At 44.3% G+C, this 17,727-nt stretch overlaps 1 protein-coding gene across 1 annotated transcript; it reads right to left on the bottom strand.

Moving 5' to 3' along the window:
• Positions 1-924: 924 nt before the first annotated feature.
• On the bottom strand, positions 925-17,294 carry TMEM185A (transmembrane protein 185A). The gene is made up of 7 exons (XM_044306435.1): positions 16,953-17,294; positions 14,362-14,538; positions 13,766-13,976; positions 5,959-6,042; positions 5,674-5,850; positions 2,052-2,175; positions 925-1,977 (listed from the first exon to the last, which is right to left on the bottom strand). Exons 1-7 carry the CDS (start codon positions 16,988-16,990, stop codon positions 1,733-1,735), a joined length of 1,056 nt encoding a protein of 351 aa, XP_044162370.1. The 5' UTR covers positions 16,991-17,294; the 3' UTR covers positions 925-1,732.
• Between the last annotated feature and the right edge of the window lie 433 nt (positions 17,295-17,727).

The raw sequence follows: 17,727 nt of genomic DNA, 5'->3' as shown, positions 1-17,727 counted from the left end.
GCACGACAAATAGGGCGCAACATTTGTCGCGCGACATTTTGTTGCACTAATGTCGCGCGACAATTTTTATAATGGCAGTCTATGGTGTCGCACTGCAACATGCGACATGCTGCGACTGCGACGCGACAGTCGCAGAAAATCCATTCGAGATGGATTTTTCTGCGACTGTCGCGTCGCAGTATGTCGCAGTGCGACACCATAGACTGCCATTATAAAAATTGCCGCGCGACATTAGTGCAACAAAATGTCGCGCGACAAATGTTGCGCCCTATTTGTCGTGCGACTTTTTGTCGCGCAACAAATGTCGTCGTGTAGACCTAGCCTTATGTCACTATTTTATGCTGCCCTCAGTGAGATCAGCATAACGTTGATGACAGGTTCCCTTTAAATCATATGTAAATTAGTCCCTGGGTGCAACAAGGGCATTGCTGTTGCACTTCTCACTCTACATGCAGCACCCCCACCTCTCCTGTGTTTGGCGCACTCTCCGTACAGCGGATGAAGCTCGCTGGGAGCTGCTTTCAATCGGATTGGTTCTGATGACAGGTTCTGCAGCCAATCACAGGTCTCAGCGGTCACATCAGTTTTGAACAGTATGTCACTGAACAAATCCAATTCCAGTCCTGTGGGGACTGGAAATGGCCAAGAACTACGGTTCAGCACAGGCTAGGGTTTCTTTTTTTTTTTTTTTTTAGGGGGCACAGGTTAGGACCAGAGGGGTCGTCAGCTACAAGACAACTTCTTTAACAATGAAAGCACAGTAACTGGCGGGTTAGCGTTACAGATTTCATTGGAGCATTATTCATGACGTTTCATTATCAGGGTCTCGTTTTATACGAACCTTATTTTATAAAAAATACTCTATTTATACTGTACAGACATCGCATTTTCCACGGAATATATTACATTGCCAAAATGTGTGGATTTTCCTTTATAAATACTATACAAGCAAGCATGGCCAAAACATTAAAAAACACAAAATCCTAAAGAAGGAGTAGTCCCATGCAGTAGAAAACACCAAGCTTGACCATTTCTTAGAAGAAGGCATAGTGTCCATATAAAAAAAAAAAAAAGAAAAAAGGCTAGAATGGAAGAGATGCGAGATCGGTCCAAAGCAATGGCTCCGTGCACAATGCAAACAAATAAAAAATATTGGCAAATGGCAATGTACATTAAAATTCATTAGGAATTGATAATTCATCTAGAAGCTGAGCTGACATGGTCAGGGATCTCAATGCAGCACCATGGATGGGTGTGAGGACACACACCTGACACGTCTGTTTTACTAAATACCAGTATTACTCCTGAAATGAAAATTAAGGACCATCTTCAGTTGTCCTCCAATATTGTGCGGTTCCTCTCTTACAAGTGTATTGAAAACTGGGTTTTCATAGGCGGTTTTCCTTATGCAGTTTGACACTGTTAGCATTGAATGGACAATGTCAGTGTGTAGGGACATGCCCAACTGAGCAAGGTAATCGTAACATGCAGTTTTCAATTTATTCACATGTTGCCAGGAGGAATAACAGAGGAACGGCACAACATAGAGTTCTAGTAATGCTTCCGAATATTTTTTTTCAAAACAGCAATGCAAGTACTTGCTAAAACACACTTGTCAGGAGAGCTGCATTATAAAGTAGATTACATTGAAAGGAAAAAAAAGGAGTGAGGTCAGTGGAGTTTACAGTCTAGTAATGAGGAGCGGTACAGGACGTGTCGGTGTAATGCCGTGTTAATCAGGCATGTCGATGTTCAGTTTGGGCGGTGGCACCACATACTTCCCCGGGCTCTGTGTGATAACAACACCAGTCTTCTTGCGGAACATGGGCGCTATCTTGGGCGGCTCTGGCACAGGGGTCTCCTCAGCGTCTTCACTGTCCTCGTGGTGAATGTCGTAGGAGATATTCCCGTATTCCCGCAAGAAGGGGAAGATCTCCAGCAGGAACTGGCAAAAGTCTTTACGAATACCAAACCACCCTGTAAGATTATGGTTACAGTAAGTCATCTAGAATGAGGCTACAACGTCACCACATCACACGTGCAGTACTTACAGTGATTGCCACCTTTCTGTCCAAATGTCGTTGCCATCAGGGTAATTAACGAAAGCCACAAAGGGACAAAGATGGGGATGTAAGAGAACAAATTATGTCCGTCCAGCCGATGAACAAGCAGGATCTACAGAGAGAGAAGGCATCCTGATCAGTATATTGTTGTGAAGAAAGATGCGGTAAGATATGGCCAGTAAAGGGATTCTTAGCAGACTGGTTAGCAGTTCTAAGTTTGGTTCCCAAAACACCTTTAACCCTTTTGCTACCAAGGATATCTTTCATACATCCTCCCGGGGAGGCACTACAGTAGCCGAGGATGTAGGAGATATGGCATAGCTACTAATAATGCCATCAGGCTGTATAACAACCAGGTCTTGTTTTAAAGCTAAGAATTTAAGCGTCTAGGCATGATACAGCCCAATGAAGAGGGAGATCTTGCTTCTGACCCAATATATAAATGTGCTATGGTCTCCTGTGTTGCAACTAGCACTGCAATCCCACTCTTGTTTTAAAGCTCTCAGATTTAAAACAGGATGTGCCTCATATCTCTAGCTGCTATACAACATGTTGACGTAGTCTCCCCCCTTAACCCGGCTGTTATCCCAGACAGCATGGAGGAAGAAGGGCAGTGGGGGACGTACGGACGGCTGTAATAGACCCTCCTCTACATATACATAAGTGCATGACCCGAGGGGGAGGGTTAACACAGACTTCTGTGCGCATTATTACATCCCCCCCCCCCCCCCCCCGTATCAAAGGGGGAAGGTTGCTCTCTGGTTGGTAAATATGGAGAGTCTCATCTAATCACTCCTCTGCGTCTATGATACAGATGATTACTAGCATCTGGATTGCCATGTCAAGTCACATCGTACTCTTACCCCACACGCATATAAAAAAAAAAAAAAAAACATTTTACACTGTCCCAATACACAATAAAGCACCTGCATTACACCCATATGAAAGAAAACAATGTTTGATTTAGGGATCTATATTTCAATTAGGATTACAGTTTGTAAAAGATTAAAAATGGTATACCTATATCACTCCCAATATCTGCATGCAAAAGTTGGTTGGTGCTTTCCTGTAGTTTTTGCATTACTTCAACACATTCAGCAGTCAGACATGTGGTATGTATGAGCTCCGATCTTACAGAGTACGGTATATTTTGCTTGCATAGTTTAGTTACAAATCTGAATTTGCATGCAATTTTTGCTTATCACTGTTGCTGCAAAGTTGCATGGAGGTGGATATTACTTAAAGGGGTTCTGTCACTTCAGCAAATGGCATTTATCATGTAGAGAAAGTTAATACAAGACACTTACTAATGTATCGTGATTGTCCATATTGCCTCCTTTGCTGGCTTGATTCATTTTTCCATCACATTACACACTGCTCGTTTCCATGGTAACGACCACCCTGTAATCCAGTAACGGTGGCCGTGCTTGCACACTATGGTCAACAAAAAAAGTCTGTGATTTTTCCTATAACGTGCAAGCACAACCACTGCTGCTGCATTGCAGGGTGGTCGTAACAATGGAAACGAGAAGTGTATAATACATAAAAATGAATCCAGACAGCAAAGGAAGCAATATGGAGAATCACAATACATTAGTAAGTGTCTGGTAGTAACTTCCTCTACATAATAAATGCCATTTGATGAAGTGGGAAAACCCCTTTGAGTTGCACTTTTATAGACAGTAGGCCGTGCACCATAGCTTTTGGTAGCACTGCAGCTGTTTGTGGATGACAAATATTGCAAGGCTTCAAGTTTCAGTGTTATTAAAGGGAACCTGTCACCGTGATTTTGTATATAGAGCTGAGGACATGGGTTGCTAGATGGCACATCCGGAATACCATATGATGAGTCAGGGACAGGACTTATCTCAGGTTAATTTGCATAATGTATGAAATCGTTTTTTTTACACAATAAAGACACACAGAGCTATGGGGACTGGGTATTGTGGATGTGCTAGTGGCCATCTAGCAGCCCATGTCGTCAGCTCTATACCCAAAATCCCGGTGACAGGTTCCCTTTAAGAGTGTACACACTTAATATATTATTTTTACATTGTTTTTGTGTTTACACCTCTGCTTGTATGTGAGTTTTAGGCACAATGCTTGTTTTGATGCTTTTTTTTTTTTATAATTATTCCTGTTATAGTCATAGACCCTGTCACAGAGTTACATGAAGGTGGACATGGCTGTCAGCAGACCAGTCATCAGGCTGTCTGCTTCCAATAGGTTTTAGGGCTGCAGTTGGGGGAGGTTCAAGGAGTGTAAGACCCTGTATTTTATAGGTTAGTTATTTTTTCCAGCTTAAAACCATATTTTACTCTTTCCAGTTCTGGTTTATCTAGGCCTAAGGGGTATGCATCTGCTCTGCACATGCTGAACTTTTATTTCTAGGAGGTGAGGGGTGTTATACATTTTCTGCTTGGGTCACACTTTTATATCGTTTTATAAAAAAAATTACAATTTAGCACAAAATTGCACAAAAGGTGCCTGTGTGTATAAAGCGCCACGTGCCATTCTGACAATGTACCAGGTGCCTATTTTCTGAAAATATATAAGCATGTCCTTGACCTTTCCTGACTGATTTTCACCAAATCGCTGTGGTTTGTTCCACCCTTCATACAGCTGTATCCAACCAATAGAGAAAAAAAGACAATGCAGCAGCACCCTGCAAACCGGATAAAGTACAATAATGCCATAATCACAAAAAATATTATAGTGCTAATGCTACGTTTATTTATAAAGTGAGATGCTTGGCAAATGCATTATGTACAAAACCATTTAGGCCCGTCTGCCGAACATTCAGCAGACGGGCCTAAATGGTTTTGTACAAAATGCATTTGCCAAGCATCTCACTTTATAAAATAAGCGTAGCATTAGCACTATAATATTTTTTGTGACTATGGCATTATTGTACTTTATCCGGTTTGCAGAGTGCTGCTGCATTGTCTTTTTTCTCTGTTTTTAGCCATGGCAGCGTGCACCTGCGTATTGGGATGTGCTGACTAACCTCCTTTTCTTTGTATCCAACCAATCCCATGATGCACTTCTCCTTTCTCTACCACAAGTCAAGCACCGCCTCCAACAACTCAGTTTATAGCTCCTCCCACCAGATAGTTACAGACACTCCCCTGGTGATACTCTCATGGACATAACCCCACAGGAAGTAAGAGCTGAATGGACATGGTCATGTGACCACAGCCCAGAACAGGAGATAGGAAATACATTAGAGAATTACAGCAGCCTTCATAAATGACTATTTTAAAAGGATGTTGATGCAAACAAGAAAACCCCTTTGAAGTATGTGGGCAACACTAAAAGTTTTTTTATTAGACCACTGTACTCATTATGGGCTAAAGATTTTTTTTCCCCAATAGGCCTTTACTAAAAATGTTCACCTTCTTTCTTTTCTCTGAGCAGGCTGCTCTGTCTCCTTCTCAAGCAAATCCGTTGGAGAGCTGCCCTGACGGCTCGTCTGTAGCCCTCATCTCTGCACTGCTGAAAACTCAAACACTCATTTATGCTGCATTCCTACCAATGTGGTATTAGATATGCAACACTAATCTCATTACAGAGTGAACCACCAGCACTTCTTTTATAAAAGGTAAAATACCTCAAAAGTGAGCAAAGGCACAACTATGGCCATCCAGCTGACCGCCATGGTGATGTGAGTCCTTCTCTGCTCAGCGATGACATCCATGGAGCGCAAGAACAGGACAGACCACACGATGTAGTACAGGACCACCAAACAGAGGAAGGACATCAGGATCCAGAGCGGCACGCAGACCACCTACAATCAGGAAGAGCTGGTCATTTACAGAATAAAACCCCGATATAACAAACAATCACACCTCCCCAACAGCAGAGCGCTCCAGGAAGACCTGAAGAAACCACTTACAAGCCATGGCCACGTGATGATGCCGTCAAGCCTCAACGCAATGAATATGAACTGTAATATATTAACCGAACACAAGATTTCCAACTGCAAAGAAAAGACAAAAGTTAAATGATCATGCACTACCCAGTGTGTCCGCTCCCCTCAGTCTCTTACAATTATCCTTCTGTGTCAGTCTTTACTTTAGTTCTAGTATATTATTTGTGAACCAACAAGAAGACATTAAAGAACTCCTGCAAAAAAAATATTTTCTGACCTGTTAGAAAGATGCATAATGTAATCCTCTCATCAGTGACTGTATTTGCGAGTTATCACCTCCCTTCTGCTTCTCAGCTGAGTCATGTGACCAAGACTCTGATCTCCAACTGACGCAGGACGGGAAGTAAGTTACTTCTCTTTATTATCTTTATCAGTGAAATTGCAGAAGCCCTCAATGGTAAGGTGTGTCTTTTTGCTGAAGACACAAAGATTTGTAACAGGGGTGATGTTCCTGGAGGAATGCACCAAATGGAAAAGGATTTAGGAAAACTAGAGGAATGGTCAAAAATCTGGCAACTGAAATTTAATGTTGATAAGTGCAAGATAATGCACCGGGGGCGTGAAAACCCAAGAGCAGAATATAAAATCAGTGATACAGTCCTAACCTCAGTATCTGAGGAAAGGGATTTAGGGGTCATTATTTCAGAAGACTAGGTAGGCAGACAATGTCACAGAGCAGCAGGAAATGCTAGCAGAATGCTTGGGTGTATAGGGAGAGGCATTACCAGTAGAAAGAGGGAGGTGCTCATGCCGCTCTACAGAGCACTAGTGAGACCTCATTTGTATTGTGCTCAGTACTGGAGACCATATCTCCAGAAGGATATTGATACTTTGGAGAGAGTTCAGAGAAGAGCTACTAAACTGGTACATGGATTGCAGGATAAAACTTACCAGGAAAGATTAAAGGACCTTAACATGTATAGCTTGGAAGAAAGACGAGACAGAGGGGATATGATAGAAACTTTTAAATACATAAAAGGGAATTAACAAGGTAAAAGAGGAAAGAATATTTAAAAGAAGAAAAACTGCTACAAGAGGACATAGTTTTAAATTAGAGGGGCAAAGGTTTAAAAGTAATATCAGGAAGTATTACTTTACTGAGAGAGTAGTGGATGCATGGAATAGCCTTCCTGCAGAAGTGGCAGCTGCAAATACAGTGAAGGAGTTTAACCCCTTAAGGACCGGGCTCATTTTCACCTTAAGGACCAGGCCATTTTTTGCAAATCTGACCAGTGTCACTTTAAGTGGTGATAACTTTAAAACGCTTTGACTTATCCAGGCCATTCTGAGATTGTTTTTTCGTCACATATTGTACTTCATGATACTAGTAAAAAAAAGTCAAAAAAATTAATTTTTTTGCATAATAAAATACCTAATTTACCAAAAATTTGGAAAAATTAGCAAATTTCAAAGTTTCAGTTTCTCTACTTCTGTAATACATAGTAATACCCCAAAAAATTGTGATGACTTAACATTCCCCATATGTCTACTTCATGTTTGAATTATTTTGGGAATGATATTTTATTTTTTGGGGATGTTACAAGGCTTAGAAGTTTAGAAGCAAATCTTGAAATTTTTCAGAAATTTACAAAAACCCAATTTTTAGGGACCACTACAGCTCTGAAGTCACTTTGCGAGGCTTACATAATAGAAACCGCCCAAAAATGACCCAATTCTATAAACTACACCCCTCAAGGTATTCAAAACTGATTTTACAAACTCCGTTAACCCTTTAGGTGTTGCACAAGAGTTATTGGCAAATGGGGATGAAATTTGAGAATTTCATTTTTTTGCCTAATTTTCCATTTTAACCCATTTTTTCCACTAACAAAGCAAGGGTTAACAGCCAAACAAGACTGTATCTTTATTGCCCTGACTCTGCTGTTTACAGAAACACCCCATATGTGGCCATAAACTACTGTACGGCCACACAGCGGGGCGTAGAGTGAAAGGTGCGCCGTATGGTTTTTGGAAGCCAGATTTTGCTGGACAGTTTTTTTGACACCATGTCCCATTTGAAGCCCCCTGATGCACCCCTAGAGTAGAAACTCCATAAAAGTGACCCCATCTAAGAAACTACACCCCTCAAGGTATTCAAAACTGATTTTACAAACTCCGTTAACCCTTTAGGTGTTGCACAAGAGTTATTGGCAAATGGGGATGAAATTTGAGAATTTCATTTTTTTGCCTAATTTTCCATTTTAACCCATTTTTTCCACTAACAAAGCAAGGGTTAACAGCCAAACAAGACTGTATCTTTATTGCCCTGACTCTACTGTTTACAGAAACACCCCATATGTGGCCATAAACTACTGTACGGCCACACAGCGGGGCGTAGAGTGAAAGGTGCGCCGTATGGTTTTTGGAAGCCAGATTGTGCTGGACAGTTTTTTTGACACCATGTCCCATTTGAAGCCCCCCTGATGCACCCCTAGAGTAGAAACTCCATAAAAGTGACCCCATCTAAGAAACTACACCCCTCAAGGTATTCAAAACTGATTTTACAAACTTTGTTAACCCTTTAGGTGTTGCACAAGATTCAATGGAAAATAGAGATATAATTTCAAAATTTCACTTTTTTGGCAGATTTTCCATTTTAATATTTTTTTTCCAGTAACAAAGCAAGGGTTAACAGCCAAACAAAACTCATTATTTATGGCCCTGATTCTGTAGTTTACAGAAACACCCCATATGTGGTCCTAAACTACTGTACGGGCACACGGCAGGGTGCAGAAGAAAAGGAATGCCATACGGTTTTTGGAAGGCAGATTTTGCTGGACTGGTTTTTTGACACCATGTCCCATTTGAAGCCCCCCTGATGCACCCCTAGAGTAGAAACTCCAAAAAAAGTGACCCCATTTTAGAAAGTACGGAATAGGGTGGCAGTATTGTTGGTACTAGTTTAGGGTACATATGATTTTTGGTTGCTCTATATTACACTTTTTGTGCGGCAAGGTAACAAGAAATAGCTTTTTTGGCATGTTTTTTTTTTTTGTTATTTACAACATTCATCTGACAGGTTAGATCACGTGGTAATTTTATAGAGCAGGTTGTCACGGACGCGGCGATACCTAATATGTATACAATTTTTTTTATTTATGTAAGTTTTATACAATAACTTCATTTTGAAAACCAAAAAATTGTTTAGTGTCTCCATAGTCTAAGAGCCATAGTTTTTTCAGTTTTTGGGTGATTATCTTGAGTAGGGTCTAATTTTTTGCGGGGTGAGATGACAGTTTGATTGGCACTATTTTGGGGTGCATATGACTTTTTGATCGCTTGCTATTACACTTTTTGTGACGTAAGATGGCAAAAAATTGCTTTTTTTACACAGTTTTTTTTTTTTTTTTTTTTACGGTGGTCACCTGAGGGGTTAGGTCATGTGATATTTATATAGAGCCGGTCGATACGGACGCGGCGATACCTAATATGTATACTTTATTTTTATTTATGTACATTTTACACAATGATTTTATTTTTGAAACCAAAAAAAATCATGTTTTAGTGTTTCCATAGTCTAAGAGCCATAGTTTTTTCAGTTTTTGGGCGATTATCTTGAGTAGGGTCTCATTTTTTGCGGGATGAGATGACGGTTTGATTGGTACTATTTTGGCGTACATGCGACTTTTTTGATCACTTTTATTACCTTTTTTGGGAAGTAAGGTGGGCAAAATTTCAATTTTCTCATAGTTTTTATTTTTTTATTTTTATGGCGTTCACTGTGCGGGGAAAGTAACATGACCATTTTATAGATCAGGTCGTTACGGACGCGGCGATACCTAATATGTGTAGTGTATTTTATTTTTTTAATTTTTATTCAGTGATAAATGTTTTTTTTTTTTATCTTAACTTTTTTCACTTTTTATTTGATTTTTTTGACCCAGACCCACTTGGTTCTTGAAGATCCAGTGGGTCTGATGTCTGTAAAATACAGAACAGAACCTATATAGGTTTCTGCACTGTATTTTACTTGCACTGAACAGGTCTATGCTTTCAGCACAGATCTGTTCAGCACCATGGACAGCAGGACGCCTGATCAGGCGTCCTGTTGCCATGGGAACCTTCCCCGTCTGCTCAGTTATGGTCAGAACTTCGCAGACGGGGAAGGGTAAGGACGGGGTTCTGGGGGGGCTGTCTGGGGGCTCTCTCCTTCTCCCATCGGGGGGCTGCAAAGGCACAGCAGCCCCCCGATCGGAGAGGGAGGGAGCTCCCTCTTACTGTTAACCTTTTCCATACAGCGGTCCGTACGGACCGCTGTATGGAAAGGGTTAAACGGCTGACATCGCATCAACGATGTCAGCCGTTTATACCAGGGTGCCAGCAATGTGCTGGCACCCTGGTATACCCACTGTACACCAACGATTATGCAATGGGAGGCGGGCGGGGGATCGCGATCCCGCCTGCCGCACCGCCCGCCTCCCGCAACGCCCCCACTGCATGCGACACCCCCCCTGCACCACCCGCCGCCATCAAATCGTGCAGGGGTGCAGGGGGGGGTTAACAATATTGATTTCGGGCACTCTGAAGTTTCTGATCCCCGCGGTCAGGGACCGCGGGGATCAGAAACGGCAAAAAGCGCAGCAAACCGCAGGTCTGAATTGACCTCGGTTTTCTGCGATCGCCGATACGGGGGGGTCAAATGACCCCCCCCTGCGTTGTTACGGGATGCCGGCTGAATGATTTCAGCCGAAATCCCGTTCCGATTAACCCCAGCGGCGCCGGAATTAAGATTTTAAGTTAGGACGTACCGGTACGCCCTTGGTCCTTAAGGACTCGGGAAATAGGGCGTACCGGTACGCCCTATGTCCTTAAGGGGTTAAGCATGCATGGGATAGGCATAAGGCCATCCTTCATATAAGATAGGGCCAGGGGCTAGCCATAGTATTTAGTATATTGGGCAGACTAGATGGGCCAAACGGTTCTTATCTGCCGACACATTCTATGTTTCTATGAGACTGACATTGAGGCTACCATAGGAATACATAAGATGCTGCGTTATTTGGAAAGTCTAATTGTTGGTCACATGACACAGCTGAGGATCAGAAGGGAGGTTATAACTCACAAATACAGACACTGGTAAGATTACATTCACTACAGTTACATCATGTACCTTTCTAGCAGGTCAGAGAAAACATTTTTTTGCAGGAGTTCTTCTTTAAGCAGCATTATACAGGAATTGTATACAGCATAAGTCAACCTAAGGCTACTTTCACACTTGCGGCAGGACGGATCCGACAGGCTGTTCACCCTGTCGGATCCGTCCTGTGGCTATTTCGCCGTGCCGCCACTCCGTCCCCATTGACTTTAATGGGGATGGGGGCGGAGCTCCGGCGCAGCAAGGCGGTGCACGGAGAAAGCCCCCGGACTAAAAAGCCTGACATGCAGTAATTTTAGTCCGGCAGGCTTTCTCCGTGCACCGCCGTGCTGCGCTGGAGCACCGCCCCCGTCCCCATTATAGTCAATGGGGATGGAGCGGCGGCACGGCAAAATAGCCGCAGGACGGATCCGACAGGGTGAACAGCCTGTCGGATCCGTCCTGCTGCAAGTGTGAAAGTAGCCTTATCTTTATTTTTCTGTCCTACTTTGTATCATAACGGAGTTTGGTAAATATATAATACTGCCACATTCAAGTCTATGTGGAGGTCTAAATAAAAGGGGAAGAAAACCTAGAGTACAGCAGCACCGGAAACTGCCCAGTTACCTAAACACTGGAAAACACCTTTATCCTCCTCACAGTCACATTAAAATTAGAAAAAAACTTCCCAAAATGTCACATTTTTTATTGTAGATTTTTAACGTGTGTCTGAAGTAAATCTTGTTGGCGCACAAGTCAGGGGACACTATTGCATTTTTAACCCTTTAGTGACATCATTAATTTTAGTCTTAAGGACCAGGAACATGCTCGCCCTTTGTGTTCCAGCAGTCATAAGTTTTAAATTTTTCCTTCCTATTTTTTGAGTTGTGGCTTTTTCAGGAATCATTTTGGGGTATAGATAGTGTATTAAATAACATTTATTATTAAATTGTAGGGGGAAAAGAAAAAAAAAGAAAAATGTTTACATTATTTTGTGGAATTTATTTACATCGTTCACTGTTGGTATAAATAACATAACTTTATTATTGGGGTCAGTATAATGATGATAAGGTCACATTTCTATATATTTTGTACTATATTTCCTTTCCTCCTGCAGTTTGTCAACTTTCCAACTGCTCCCCTCCTCCTCCCCCAGACTGAAGGGGAGGGTGGGGCGGCTGCTCATATCTCTGGTAAGGGGTATAGCCATCCACTTACAGGGGTTGTCCAGTATAATTTAAACTCACACTGTACACAGAACTGTATTAACAAAAAAATAAATTTAAAATTAGCAACAGATGTACCCTTCTTGCACACTTGACTGCCAAGGTAACCGATTGGCTACAGAGGTCTCGTGATGATGAATGGGTCCCCAGTTTTCACAGGGACCGCGCCATTTAAATGGAGGGTGTTTTAAATTTCGAGTGGGTCTTTTTTCACATAGTCCTGCTACAGTGTGAATTTAAAATGATATCAGTAACCCCTTTAATGACATCTTTGAAAGGGGTTATCTGGTTTAGGCTAATTTCACACTAGTGCTAGGGATCCGGCAGGCTGTTCTGGCAGGGAAGAGGCTGCCAGAAACATGAAGGTCTCCATCCAGACCCACTGTCTACAATGGGGACCAGCAAAGATCAGGCAAATATGCCGAGAATCGGCCGAAAGAAAACCGCTGCGTGCAGTTCCCTGCCAGAGCAGCCTGTCAGATTGGTAGCGCTAGTATGAAACTAGCCTTAGAAAACCCAAATTTCACACACTGTACTGGGCAGTTATTAGAGGGGATCTTCTGTTCAGAATCCTGATCTCCAGAGTGGTTACAAAGAGCGTCTCCCGCTCTGGAGGACCTGTCCCGTTACAGATACACCACTGACTGGAAGGAGCACTGTGTAATGCTTTGTTTCCTCCGTGGTGCCATCGCAGAGACAATGAACACTTATTCAGGTTTCTTCAGTTTGCTGCCCATACATGATGCTTTCTGGCATCAGGATCCACATGCGGATCTCCACTGACCGAATGCTATACTTGCAGGGTTTTTGAAGGCAAAAATCAGGAATGCATCTAAAAAGAAAAGCAAACATTACGGACAGATATCACTTCTCATAATCTACTCCTGGTTTTGGCTTCATAAACTGCATAAAAAAAACCCTGTACATGTAGTTGTACCCCAACAAGCAGACATCATTCTAAGGCCTCTTTCACATGACCATATCACTTTTTCAGTGTTTTGCGGTCCGTTTTTTACAGATCCGTTATTCTGTTTTTTGTTTCCGTGTCTGTTCCATTTTTCCGTATGGCATATACAGCATACAGTAATTACATGGACTGGGCATAAAATTTTCAATAGATGGTTCCGCAAAAACAGAACGTATACGGATGCATTTCCATATGTGTTCCGTTTTTTTGCAGACCCATTGACTTAAATGGAGCCACAGAATGTGATTTGCGGGCAATAATAGGACATGTTCTATCTTTCAACGAAACTGAAAAACGGAAACGGAATACATTCCTTTTTTTCGCAGAACCATCGAAATGAATGGTACCATATATGGAACGCAAAAAACGGCCCGTAAACGGAAAAAAGTAAAACGGTCACGTGAAAGAGGCCTAAGTGGAGAACCTCTTGAAGAACCAGGAAATGGGCCTCCCATCACTTTCCAGATCTTGTATGAAGTATTAAGCCTAAAAATCACGACTTACCTCAAGAGAGCGGTCATGTCGGAAGCCCCAGACACAAGCAGCCACCGAAACTGGAGACACAAAGAACAGCGGCATGAAGACCAAGAGCCAGAAGTAGTGGTTTCCTCTCTCGATTCGATCACAGACAAGAACTTCAAACATCAGGAGCAGCAAGTGAATTCCCACAGCGATGAGCATGGCTTTAAACTCCACACAGGTTTCACCTTCTGCCCTACGGTATCAGACAGGGAATGTGGTAATGAGAACACATACCAGTACAGCTGGACCCTGGCTACTGGGAGTGGGCATGTCCCATTCACTGTGGCCATCTCCCTCCTAGGAGTCTATGGTTGTCCTATCAATACCACAAATGTATGTGGTGGGATAAGTCACTTGAAAACAGCAACCAACATTTATACATTTTTGGCTAAACAATAAAATGAAGGTTTAGATACAAGCACCAGATGTGCAGAAACATTTTGGAGGAAATCTGACACCTTTCAATAACAGCTAAAAATGTTCTACAAGCTACGGGTGCAGGGAAATACCCCCGCTGATGCGTGACCCACAAAATTCTCTTGTGAACAAGGCTCCTCGGAGTCGTATTTGGTGAATACCTGTACTGAGGGTTCCGTGCCCAAACTCCGGTGCCCACCGATGCCCCAATGATGACCATTAGCTTCCAAAGCCATATTGGTGTAAAGACCGCCCAGTAACTCCACTGTATAATACCGTCCAGGCGCAGGGACAGGAGAACGGAGAACAGCAACAAGCAGGCGTAGATCAGAAATTTACTGCAAAACATAAAGCATTCAGGGGATCATTGTGGCTCCCAACACCGGCTCATCACCCAGCTTTCCTAGACTGCTGAACAACAAGTCCGGCCCAGGTATGAAATAGCTGCAATGTAGGGCTGCAGTAAACTATTATTTTACTAATTGAGTATTCTATCGATTATTTTTTTTAGTTAATCAAGTAATCTAATAAGAAAATAAATGAATTAATAGACTGTTTTCCTTTATAAAAACTCATCAGACCCCCTGCCATCCGTCCCTAACACCCTTCCCCCCTGTGCGATCAGTCCAAGTGCCACCAGGTTGCCCCCCAGGTGCCACTAGCTTGCCCCACAGTGCCATCAGCTTGCCCCACAGTGCCACCAGCTTGCATCCACAACTGCCCCCAAAGGCCACCAACTGCCCCCCAGCTTGCGTCCCAAACTGCCCCCCAGCTTGCGTCCCAAACTGCCCCCAGTGCCACCATCCTCCCCTCCTAGCCATGTCCCAATGCCACTATCCTCCCCTCCTAGCCATGTCCCCAGCAACAGTACTTACCTTTCCTGTAGGGGCGCCGCTCTACAGCTCCTCCATCTTCTTCTCTGCGCTGTCGTCCTGACGTCACACAGCGTCGGGTCATAGTGCACATAAGCGCACACTATGACCTGACGATGTGTCAGGAAGAAAGTGCAGCGCGGTGCGGGCCGGCAGGTGACCACGAAGCGGTAATAGCAAGCGCTTCACTCCCGCTCCGTGGTCACATGACACAAACAAATCCTCAATGCAAAAAATTTGCATTAAGGAAATTGTTTGTGTCAAATTAGTTTACTTGATTAAATCGATTAATCGTTTTTCAGCCCTACTGCAATGGTAACTTTGTTCCCCCTCCCCAATGGAGTGGCTCCTCTTTGTCCAGCCCAATACAGAGCCCTTTGCCTCTCCCCTCAGATTAAAGGGGGTATTGATGACCTATCGTCAGGATGGTCAGTTATATTAGAATGGCGGGGGAACGACTCCCGGCACCCTGCTGATCACCTGTTTGAAGAGAAAGCAGCGCTTGTACAAGCTCTGCCTTCTCAATGTTTACCTGCTCGCCACCACAACCACAGCGGTGGGCAGGTGTAATTACATCTAAGCCATCCCCTTGACATTAATGGGATGGCTCCTTCATGTTCAAAAGAATAAGAAGGATCCGTTCCATTGAAGTGAAGGGATGGCTGAGGAGTAATTACACTGTTCATGGTGAGCAGGTAAATAATGAAGAGAAGGCAGCACTCGTACAAGTGCTGGGGTCTCTTCAAACAGCTCTACTCCTGGCACCCCCGCCGATCTGATATCGATGATCTATCTTGAGTATAGGACATCACTATAGGGGGGGGGGGCGGGCGGAACACTTAAGGCCACAAATGATAGCACCTGTCCTATTCTTTTCCATTTTGTCAGTGGGGCCCGCAGATAGCGCAGGATGCATCAGCTGATTCCGGCCCAAGACAAGCAACTTATCAACAGAATAAAGTGGGGGCCCAACAGACTTCAGACGGAGCCGTGTCGGTCAGACAGGTGCTGGGGCCTCCTCCTGGGCCGGTATCGTCACGTCCACCATTGGCCAGTCATTGGGACTGAGCTGCAACACCGAGCTCAGGGCCATGACTGAAAACTGCAGCCCCTTCAGCAGGGGCGCCAGGGGTTGGACCCCCACCGATCTGATCATCAATATGAAAGTCCTGTCAACGAGCACGGGATCTGGAGTCTAAACTAGAGATTTGGCTGTGAATTCATTTTAAGGTCTGGGTGTCTACAGGTTGGGGCTCTGGATTAATTTGGGGGTCAGGACTAATTTTGAGGCCTTGTGTTTGGATTACTTTTAGGTGGGATCCTTATATGACTGATGACCGGTGGTGGTCTGACCGAGAAGAATACCCCTCGGCACAATAGGGTCAGACTGAAGGGGGCGGTGAGCGGGTGACAACGCGGGGTCCCCATGCTCTTGTGCAGACCTGACCTCGATCAGACTGGTTGTATGGTGGGTGGTAGACTGGAACCAGTGCTGTGTGGTGAGTGGGCAGAACCGGACCTTGGGTCATGGCGAGGTTGCTTGGAGAAGTCCTTGAAGGGGTTGTCCCTGAATGACAACTTATCCTCAGGGTCCCGGTGATCGCTGGGGGTCTCCCTGATCAGGCTGCAGACAGGAGAAGTTGTCACTCTGAGAAAACCCCTTAAAATCCATTACGGGTTTTTACCCAACAGTCGTCATGGCAACGTCCGACCGGGGACCTTCCGGCACGTCCAGTGCCTGCCCCCACATGCCATCACCCCCGGTCTGGCCGTGTAGGCCTGTTACTTCCCTCCTCCCCGTCCTCAGCCATTTCCTCCTGTTTAGACCGCAGGTTCCCCGCCGTTTCCCCACCCCCGTCCCCCGGCACAGGCGCACTCACCTGGGGTTGAAGTCCTGGAAGAGACCCCGGAGATTCATGGTGTAACCCCCGCGCCGGGCTCTAAGGAGCGGACATTGCGAGCTCCACTGCAGCAAGCCGCCTTAATCCTCCGACACACCGCGCACTGCCTCCTTCTCACACAGGCACGAGCGCCCCCTGCTGACCCTCTATAGCATTGACTACGGTACAAGAAGCCTAATAAGGAAAGCCAAATAGTAAACGTTCCCGGTAGTGGCGGAAAGGATCCGGTACGTGACCTGAGAGACCGGGGACCGCCCTGAGGACGGCGGCAGGTTACACCAGTGCTCCCCCCGGTGTCTGCCAGATGTCTGCTCCTAAAGACAGACCACGCCCCCTACTGGGTCAAGTCCCTCCTACTACAAGGAGAATCCCCATAAGGGCACTTTCACACTAGCGTTATTCCTTTCCGGGGCTCTATACCGGAAAAGAACTGATCAGTTTTATCCCCATGCATTCTGAATGGAGAGTAATCCGTTCAGGATGTCTTCAGTTCAGTCACTGTACGGTTTTTGGGTGGAGAAAATAACGCAGCATGCTGCAGTATTTTCTCTTTCCAAAATTCCAGAACACATGCCGTTATGCCGGATCCGGCATTATTTTACATTGAAATGCATTAATGCTGGATCCGGCCCTAAGTGTCCTGGAAAAACTAATCCGGTTTTGTGGTCTGCGCATGCGCAGAGCTTTAGAAGTGTGAGAAAGATAAATACCGGATCCGTTTTTTCGGATGACAACCGGAGAGAGACGGATCCGG

Source organism: Bufo gargarizans, chromosome 9 (assembly GCF_014858855.1).
Source record: "Bufo gargarizans isolate SCDJY-AF-19 chromosome 9, ASM1485885v1, whole genome shotgun sequence".
Taxonomy (NCBI): Eukaryota; Metazoa; Chordata; class Amphibia; order Anura; family Bufonidae; genus Bufo; species Bufo gargarizans.
Note: the sequence above shows the minus strand (reverse complement) of the source record. Positions and strands in the feature narration are given on the sequence as shown.

Excerpts from the sequence above, each read along its gene's own strand:
- TMEM185A (XM_044306435.1), bottom strand. The coding sequence starts at position 16,990 with ATGAATCTCCGGGGTCTCTTCCAGGACTTCAACCCCAG. Across the intron at positions 5,851-5,958 it reads TCATCACGTGGCCATGGCTT|GTGGTCTGCGTGCCGCTCTG; the intron begins GTAAGTGGTTTC and ends TCCTGATTGTAG. Across the intron at positions 1,978-2,051 it reads ACAGAAAGGTGGCAATCACT|GGTGGTTTGGTATTCGTAAA; the intron begins GTAAGTACTGCA and ends ATAATCTTACAG.